At 36.2% G+C, this 10,395-nt stretch overlaps 1 protein-coding gene across 1 annotated transcript in view; it reads left to right on the plus strand.

Annotated features, from left to right (window-relative positions):
- LOC143228540 (uncharacterized) overlaps positions 1-10,395 on the plus strand; it is a 62,738-nt gene that overhangs the window by 44,966 nt on the left and 7,377 nt on the right. Inside the window, exons 6-14 of the mRNA XM_076459783.1 lie at positions 60-221; positions 935-1,028; positions 1,197-1,260; positions 1,680-1,832; positions 2,291-2,460; positions 2,727-2,962; positions 3,933-3,990; positions 4,496-4,710; positions 4,971-5,179. Coding sequence (XP_076315898.1) covers positions 60-221; positions 935-1,028; positions 1,197-1,260; positions 1,680-1,832; positions 2,291-2,460; positions 2,727-2,962; positions 3,933-3,990; positions 4,496-4,710; positions 4,971-5,179 — 1,361 coding nt within the window. The remainder of the gene's footprint in view (positions 1-59; positions 222-934; positions 1,029-1,196; positions 1,261-1,679; positions 1,833-2,290; positions 2,461-2,726; positions 2,963-3,932; positions 3,991-4,495; positions 4,711-4,970; positions 5,180-10,395) is intronic.

Here is a 10,395-nt window from a genome sequence, read left to right on the forward strand (position 1 = left end):
CATGAGACTTTACAAATTGTTTGGAAAGATCCGATGATTTCTTCTGTTCTGTATTTCAGGAGCCTACATCAGGCTTAGACTCCAGCACAGCTTTCTCCCTCATGACCACATTAAAGAACTACGCTGAAAAAGAAAACAAGACAGTGGTAATCACTGTCCATCAGCCTTCCAGTCAGATTTTCCACATGTTTGACCGGTTACTTCTGCTTTGTAATGGACAGGTATAAGTTAGTCTCTATATCTATATTCGTTTGATTGGGCCCAGCATTACCAAGTGGTTAAGGAACTCGACTCGTAATCCCAGGGTCGCGGGTTCGAGTCCCCGTCATACCAAACATGCTCGCCCTTTCATCCGTGAGGGCGTTATAATGTTATGATCAATCCCACTATTCGTTGGTAAAAGAACTGGCAGTGGGTGATGATTTACTAGCTGCCTTCCCTCTAGTCTTACACTGTTAAATTAGGGACGGCTAGCGCAGATAGCCCTCGAGTAGCTTTGCGCAAAATTAAAAAAAAAAAAAAAAATCGTTTGATTGACTAACTTTCACTTTCTAAAAATTAGGTGTCAGTTAATTATAGCTTGTATCACTCTGACATATTCATTTGTATAACTGACAAAGTTTATTGATCTCAGTATTCTAAACAATGTAATGTAGAATCATTCATTGGCATAATAAAAACAATTTAAAATATTGTAAAAGCAATAAAACATCTTTCACTTTTTCCCTTTTTTGTAATTTAAAGCTATTTGTAAAACATTTACTAATTTTGAGAAACTGTTTCATTTTAGGAAATCTGCAGTTTCTAATTTTTTAATCTTATTAAGATGTTTTTAGTAATTGATTTTATGAATATGGAAACCACAAACTATAATAAATAAGTTATAAAAAAAAACAAATGTATTACTAATTTTTAATGAATATTTGTGTTTTAGTTAGCATACTTTGGTGAAGCAAAGCAGGTTGTTGACTTCTTCAGTGGTATTGGTTTACAGATATCACCTCATTATAACCCAGCTGACTTCATTAGTAAGTATTAACTTAATTCAGTGTTGTTGGTTAGAAAGTGTTACATTACTTTGGTACTTTTTGTCTACAAGTGTTGCATCATTATAAATCCTTTTATAAAAGCAATGCTCAGAAGTGTAAAGCTTATTAGAAAATAATAGTTTTGATATACATTATTATATATTTTAGTGGAACAACTTAAAAAGGGTCCAGAGGTTCAGGAAAAAATAATTGTAGCAGCTTGTGAAACTGGGTAAGTTTTTCTCTGGAGCGTCAACTTTGTAAATCTTGTCACTTATTAGGTTTAACTTTATAAACTCTGTCACTTGTTTGGAGGAATATTTGAAAGATCTGTCACTTGTTAGGGTTATCTCTGTAAACTTTGTTACCTGTAAGGGTCATATTTTTAAAATCTGTAACTTGATAAGGTTATCTTTAAAAAATTGGCAACTTGTTAGGGTCTTTGTTTTTGGTAAGTGTGAGTTATTCGTAACTTGTATGATGCCAAAATGTAACATTACAGCTATGTGACTAAAACTGTCTACTTGAAACATTATAAAAAGTGTATTCTCTTTAAATACTGTTTTTGTATTCTTTTTCAACTACTGTTTTACTCTGATTCATTACATTCTTGTGTTTCATTAAAAGTTACACAACATTATTTTGTATTAGCAAACTAACTGCACATGTTTTACAGAAAGAACTTAAGGTTTTCAATGAAAGGATATGCTTAGTGAACAAAGAAGATGAAACAACAAGCACACCAATGTCTACTTTAGACTGTCCAAACTGTAATAACAATATATGGGAAAACTTTTCACACTGGTGAGTAGATATTAGTCCCATCTGTCAAAATTTTTGCCAAACTGTTTTGTAATGAAGAGAAATTCACTTTAAGTAACAATGTATTCTGAAGACAGTTGATATGGTATCAGAACTTTAATTAAAATAAAGTGCAAAACAACATTTCAACCTTCATAGGTCATCTTCAGAAGGTTGGAATGTTTTTTTATACTTTATTTTAAAATTCTAATTAATACCCATACCAAAATGTGTGTTTTCTTGCAAAAAATGGAATATTTATTATTTAAGATGACTTTTAGAATAAATATAATTCTAAATATAAATATAAACAGAGGTCAAACAAAATGCAGATGTTATAAATAATTATATTTTTTACAGTGTAGAAACCTGTATATCGATCTTTGTAAGAGTTTCCAATCAACATATACTTTTTAGTAACAAGAATAATTTTATATATGTTTATTGTTTCCTTTTGCTAGTGAGCCACCACAACATAACCCCAGGAGTATCAAGGAAACCTCACATTCTACCTCAGCTAAGTACATGTGGAGCATAGGCCCTCCATGTAAACATGACCAGGCGAGACCAGTGGAACTGAGGGTTGTGATTGATAAAGACAGAAAGTTGCAAACTGTGTATCAGAGATTAGGTGAGATTTCTTTATAAACAGCAAACAAAGTGTAATTTCTACTAACTGCAACATGGCCTTTGTGATTCAGACTTCTGATATTCATTTGGAATAGATAAAGAGTTTGCTTTCTATAACAAAATGAAATGCCTATTAGAATAAGTTTTTTGTGTAATTTTCTCATCACTGTGAACAGTTTATTGGATTCATCAGACTGTCATTTGTTCTGATACACAGTGTAACTTTCATATATTATTCTACAAACTCTCAGGAAGATTCTGTTTCAGGCAGGTCGTCATGCTCCGGAGTAACCAGTCGTGAAGATATGCAGGAAGAAGGAAAATGGCCAACATCTTTTTTAACACAACTAAAAGTTCTTACTCAGAGAAATTTTATTGAAGCCCGAAGTCGTATGCTGTCCAAACTTAATTGGATTCAGACTGTAGGCCTTGGATTGGTTTGTGGCCTCATCTGGTTTCAAGTTCAGAGGACAGAGTCCACACTCTCAGACATTCGTGGCTGGGTAAGTAACTGTGATTTATACGTTATAAATAAATAGGCAAAAGGAGAAAACAGAATTAAAAAATGTAAAATGTATCTATGACATTGTGAATGTTGAAATATTATGTCACTTTGGTCAGAACTACTTACATTTTCTACATTGGACTTCACTGTCTAGATGCATGATAAAAACAGGCTTTTTATCTGACCAGTTATTCTAAAATTAGAGTTTTCCTGACCAAAAATGCAGCACAGTTTACTGATATTATTTTCAAAATGTGTGATGCATAAATATAAATCAAACTAATGTGCCATTTGGTGCGGACTGGCCCATCTGAATGCTGAGAAAAATCCTGGTGGGTTTCTTTTAAAAAATATATTTAAAAAAAGATCAATATTCTGTCTGTATAATAGAGAAGTAATTGGTTTTTTTTTATTGTCATCACATCAACATTTAAATTAATGAAAATGTTAATTCTTCCAATAATGATGCACATGAAAAATGGTTTACTTCAAAGTTTTTCTGTTGAAGCTGCTATCTCTCATATTGTTAATGGCTCTTCTGTGTTTTGAAATTTACTGATCCTGTGAACTCTATGTTGTTATTATTTTAACATTAAACTACATATACTTATAAACTATGTTTAAACATTTTATTGTTTGTTACTTTTATGACAACTTGAGGGATCCATAAAGTTATCTTCTTTATAGAATTTCACAGTCCATTGCCATAGTTAAATGTGTGAAATAGTGTGAAAAACAAGATGTTAAGGTGTTGTTTGTTAAATACTCAAATGACTGTTAAGGGTGTGAGAAACCAGATGTCAGATCGATCACCATACAATAAAACTACCAAAATCTCTAATGAGAAGGACAAAGGTAGTCAAAAGTATGTAGTTTATTTTGAGAAATTCTTTTTTTTTAAGATTTCCTCTTTCAGTAACATTCGTTAATTTTTCATTTAATTATTGAAATTCACGTACTTTTTTCAGATGTTTTTTAGCATGACATATTGGATGTTGTTTAATCTGTTTGGAGCTTTGATCTCTTGTAAGTATCAAACTATTTTATTTTTCTCATCAGCTTGTGTTTTTCTTATTTAGATTATTATAAATTAAATAATCCTTTATCAAAACATTATTTTACTATATATAATGTTACTGTTTATTAAATGCCAATGTCTTGAATTGTCCAATATTTATTATTACTGTTTATAATATGCCCTTGTCGTGAACAGTCCAATATTTATTATTACTGTTTATTTAATGACCATGTTATGCATCCTCCAAAACTTATTATTTCTGTTTATTAAATGCTTATGTCTTGAACCATCAAGTACTTATTACTGTTTATTAAATGCCCATGTCCTGAGCCATCCATTATGTATTGTTATTGTTTATCAAGTGTCCATGTTCTAAATCCTCCAATACTTATTAAATACCCATGTCTCGAACAATTTATTTATTGTTACTGTTTATTAAATAGCCATGTCCTGAACCTTATAGTGTTAATTCTTACTGCTTTGGAGTTCATTAATAAATTTTTCTTGGCACAGTTCCACCAGAACGGGAAGTGATAAACAAGGAACGAGCATCAGGAGCATACAGGTTATCAGCGTATTATGTAGCCAAAATGATTGGAGAATTACCTCTAACGTTAACATTACCTACAGTCTTTCACTTTATATCGTATCCTATGTTAGGTATATACAGTATCAAGACCTTCCTGTGCCTTTGGGGTTTCCTTATTCTCAACACCATTGTTGCTCAGGTTAGTAACCCTGGTATCAGTTTCTCTGAGAATACACGTCTTTGTTTCCTAAGATTGCATTCTTTAAGTTTAATTGTTGCCACATTGAAAAAGTATTTTTTAACAATCCAGAAAAACTGAAACTATTGTTATAATTCAAATTCCAGTGATATATGGTATTTTTAAAATGTATTGTCATAAAACATTCAAAGTAATATTGTCCACATTTCTTTACTAGAATGAAAAACTGAAGTTTTTATACGAATTGTTTCATTTAACAGAGTGTTGGCTTGTTTATTGGGGCTTCCTGTACAGATCTACAAGTGTCAGTAACCATTTCTGCACTCTATTCTCTGTCAACCATGTTGTTTGGGGGCTATTACTCCTCTTCCATTCCATCATGGCTTCAGTGTTTAAAATGTCTTTCAATTGTACATTATGCTTTCCAGAACATGCAGCTAGTAGAATTTACTGGAGGACCACCAATTTGGTAAAAGCTTAAATTTGTGTATCATAGTTATATATATTTTTTAACCTTAAGTCTTTTATCTTTTAATCCAGTTATCTATCTATCTATCTTGGCACAAATATTTTTGGAAATAGGTAAATGAAAATATTGAACTTATTTTTTGAGTAGATCTTAGGTATGAAAATTAGTAATTGTTTATTAAATTATGTTTTATCAAAATACTAAATTTGGGTCTGTAAGACCCAATAAATAGTATCCTTCAAGAGTTTTAATAATAATATCAGTTGAGATATGAAGATGGAATGATGATGTTACCATCAATAATAGATTAGTTGTTATCAGATATGATGTCCCCCTTTGATGTAGATTCCTGTACGTGGTGAGGGGCCCTCCCAGAGAAGGTTCTGTTGTTACAGTTTACTTCCTCTGGGATCTAAATATCCACCTGCATGTTTGCCGTGTGTGGTAACCCATGAAGGGGAGGAGAGAATCCTGGTGGTTGAGGGGTCCAACTTCAACACACCACTTTGGCCTTGAATTCCTGTAAACGGGCAGTCTTGGAGTGGCCCCCCTGGATCAATCGGCTTGTCCATTTGGGTCTGGGTCGACTGAGTATCAACATAGGACGTCCACAACGGGTGTTGTGGACATTGTGTCTGACACTGGTGTTCGAGTATAGAACTCACGAAACCCTGGCGTTGCTGCAGTACCCTTAAGGCACTGTAGTGCGTCCCCTTGTAGGGCTCCATGGTGGGTGGGGTCAGTGGGCACTGAAAAATTTTCTATTTATTATGGATACTCCTAAAATAAAAAAATAACACAACTTGAAACCATCGAGAAAAACCCGACTGCTGGAAAATGACCACATGTTGATGAAGCTGTACAGCCTAACTCACCACTTGAATCTGTCCCGAGATTCCTAATTTTGCATTCCTTAAGTGACAAACCTCTAGGGCAGATGTCCCCATTTTTCATTCAGAAGGGCTTGCTGGCTCCCCAAATCGGTAAAAAATTTTATGTTCGGGAGACATCTTCATCACAGCATACCAAACTCCTCCTGACATCAAAGGCCTTGGGGACATACCCATTGAAGTTACTCCTCATTCCACTTTGAATGCTTCTAGAGGAGTCATAGTTGAAAGAGATTTAAGGACTGTCCCCGAATCGGAGATCCTTGCAGGTCTCACCAGCCAAGGTGTTACAGCAATACGACAAATCTTCACTCGAAAAGATGGAATTCTGGAACCAATAAATGTTCTATTACTAACATTTACAGCACTACGTCCTCCCACCATAATAAAAGCAGGATATCTGAATTGTAAGGTGCGACCTTATATTCTAAATCCTGTACAATGTTTCCATTGTCAACAATTTGGTCATTCAAAACAATCTTGCTGTTGTTCCTTGACCTGTGCTTGTTGTGGTGGTAAATACCATAACACCAACTCGAACCACATTGTATAAACTGTAATGGTACACATCTTTCTTATTTTACCTCTTGCCCTAAATGGGTAGAAGAAAAAGAAGTACAATGTGTCAAGACAGTTAACAATCTCACTTACACAGAGGCTCGAAAATTGTTATTACCTATTTCAACCAGAACTTTAGCTGCTGTAACCCATTCTACTACTACAGTAGGAGTCCAAACAGACCTTACCCTATCCCCTACACAATCTTCACCAGCAAATCTTAATGAAACATTTTCCAAAATCAACACAGTTCACGAATCAGTGTCTCCTTCCATCTCTGTCCTGACCATACCTTCCAGTCATTGCCGAACTTCAACTTCTTCAAGTCAAGATGTTTCCATGGGGTCTCCTCTCTTGATACCCCAAAAATTAAACAAACAACTCGTCTGCACCCTCAATCATTAGTATGTGTACCAATAAATTCAGACCCGACCATTTGAGCTAGAGCAGGATCCATAGAGGGCAATAGACCTGCATCCAATAAAGAAATAAAAGCGGTCGTAAGCAGAAGGGCTCTCTGTAAGCAGAAGGGCTCTCTACCGTCTTCTCCTCTGAAATAATTACTCATGGCTACACTAATCCAATGGAACTGTTGAGGTTTCCAATCAAATGTGACTGTCATCAAAGATCTGATTGACTTTTATCATCCCACATGTCTTTCTTTGCAAAAAACATTTCTACAGCCTACAAATACAGTTACTATCTGCCACTATTCATTATACCGGAACAACAGGCTATATGTGAATGGGGACATGGGGGAGTTGCATTGCTGGTTGATCAGCATGTGTCCACCTGGTCCCTGTCATTGACCACACCATTGGAGGCTGTAGCCATTCATATTTCCTTGGGTTGTATCATCACTATTTGCTCTCTATACCTTACACCTGAAATGCATTATAATCAATCAGACCTTGATACCCTCATTGAGCAACTGCCTACCCTCTTTTTAATCTTTGGAGATTTCAATGGGCATGATCCCCTCTGGGGTGGCTTCCGTATTGATATGAGAGGGCGTGCCATAGAGCATATGCTCCTGAACGACAACTTGGCTCTATTCAATACTGGCTCTTACACATATTTTCATGCACCTGGTCAGTCATTTACAGCAAAAGATCTTTCTGTCTGTTCCCCTTCACTACTCACTCACTTTTCCTGGGAGGTTGACATTAATCCACGAGGTAGTGATCATTTTCCCATAATCTTACTGGAGATTGGCCGTGATCAGTACCACCCGACCAATGTACCTCGGTGGAAGTTGATCCAGGCCAACTGGCCTTCTTTCACTACTTTCTTGGAACTTGATCCTGCCATCTTATGTAAATCATCCATATATGATTGTATAGCAGCAATAATCAACAGTATTATACAAGCTGCTACTTAATGCATCCCTAAAACCTCGACATGTTCCCTACAGCATTCCTGCCCTTGGTGGAATTTTGCCTGTTCTATAACATGGAAAACTCAGAAGCATACTTGGGATAAATTTCGAAGATACCCCACGCTCTCAAACCACATTGCATTTCAGCAACTCTGTGTACACGCACAGCAAGTTAGACGTGAAAGCCAGAAGGAATCTTGGATTAAATACACCTCCAGCATTTCTTCAACAACCAGCACAAAAGTTATATGGGATAAGATCCAGAGGGTGAGTGGAAGATATACTTCTGCCTTCCTCTCTATCTTAATATCTGATGGTCATGAAGTCGTAGATGCACAGAGCATTGCCAATACTCTTGGGGACTTCTTCTTTCATGTATCTAGCTCTTCAAACTTATCCCTTCCTTTTTAGCCATTAAAACACAGGCAGAGCATCTGCCTCTTTCCTTATAAACTGACCATTTTTATGACTACAATCGCCCTCTTACACTGATGGAACTCAAAGTTGCTATTCATCGGTCTGGCAATACATCAGTTGGATCTGATAATATACATTATGAGATGTTACGCCACCTCTCCCAGAATATTCTTACTATTCTCCTAGCTGTCTTTAATCGGATATGGCAGGAAAATGTCTATCCAGATGCTTGGCGACAACCTATCATACTCCCTATTCTAAAACCTGGGAAGGATCCAACAATTCCTTCGAATTACTGTCCCAATGGTTTGACAAGTTGTCTCAGTAAGATCTTAGTGAGGATAATCAATGTCCACCTCGTTTGGTTTCTTGAATCAAACAACCTCCTCTCACCTACTCAGTGTAGGTTCTGAAAAAAATGCTCTGAGATAGACCACTTAATTTGCCTTGAAACATCAATCAGAGAAGCCTTTTCAAGGCGACAACATCTTGTTACTGGTTTTTTATTTAGAAAAAGCTTACGATACAATATGGAAATATGGCATCTTATGAGATCTTCATACGTATGGATTGCATGGAAACTTACCCCTTTTCAACCAGCAATTCTTAATGAAGCACTGATTCCAAGTCCATGTGGGCTCAACACTTTCTCATTTTTTCCCACAGGAACTTTTGGAGTTCCTCAGGGCTGTATTCTGAGTGTCACACTTTTCGTTATAAAGATTAATGCCATCAGTAAACAGCTACCTCTACAATTGCAAACGGTCTTTTTGTTGATGACTTTCACATCTCATGTCAGTCATCAAACATGAGGTTTATTGAACAGCAGATACAAACTGCAATCAATCACATACTGAAGTGGACCACAGCAAATGGTTTTAAACTTTCACTCTGTAAATCCATTTGTACACATATCTGCCGCAAAGGGGGAATCCACCCAGATCCAGAACTCCGTCTTGATGATGATGTACTTCCTGTCATTCCCGAGGCAAAGTTCTTAGGTCTTATATTTGATTGTAAATTAAATTTTATATCGCACATCAAGCAACTGTGTATCAAATGTCTAAAAGCATTGAACATTCTCCATGTCCTCTCTTCTACTTCTTGGGGAGGAGATTGATACTCCATGCTCAAAATGTATTGTGCCCTCGTCCAATCCAAACTAGACTATGGGTCTGTGGTTTATGGTTCTTCCAGAGCCTCAGCACTAAAAATGTTGGATCCTGTCCATCACCAGGGGCTTCGACTTTGTACTGGAGCTTTTCATACTTCTCCCATGCAAAGTCTGCATGTGGAATCTCATGAACCCCCTCTATATATTCGCCACTTGCAACTATCTCTAATGTATGCTTCCAAACTTCGATCCTTACCACAGCATCCTACCTGGAGTTGTGTTTTTCAACCACAATGGACCACACTTTTTAATAACAGAAAATCTGCCATTGTTCCTTCTAGTCTCCGTATCCAGGCACAATTAGAAGATTTGGATTTATCCTTCAATAACATTGCAGTTTCTTCAAATCAGCCTATTCCACCATGGCAAATTAATGTCCCCAATTGTAACAAATCTTTGAGTCATCTGAGAAAAGCAGATACACCCCATTGGAAATACCACTTTTTCTTTGCTGAACATCTTTCATATGATCCATCCATTCCTACATATACAGATGGTTCCAAATCGGGTGACTCAGTGGGCTCAGCCATGGTTTGTGACAGTTTGATTGTGGCACACAGACACCCCTACAGTTTCTGTTTTCACTGCAGAATTGTATGCCATCTTTCTTGCCCTAAATCATATTGAAATAATGCAATATGCAAATTGTACAACATATATGGACTCACTCAGCTGTCTATTGGCCTGGAATCTTTCCATGTTAGTCACCACCCTCTTCTCATCAATATCGAAAACAAACTGGCCCATCTTTCTCTTTCATCTGTCTTCGTCCAATTCTTTTGGATACCAGGTCATGTTG

The sequence above is a fragment of the Tachypleus tridentatus genome, chromosome 10 (assembly GCF_004210375.1).
Source record: "Tachypleus tridentatus isolate NWPU-2018 chromosome 10, ASM421037v1, whole genome shotgun sequence".
In the NCBI taxonomy this organism is placed as follows: domain Eukaryota; kingdom Metazoa; phylum Arthropoda; class Merostomata; order Xiphosura; family Limulidae; genus Tachypleus; species Tachypleus tridentatus.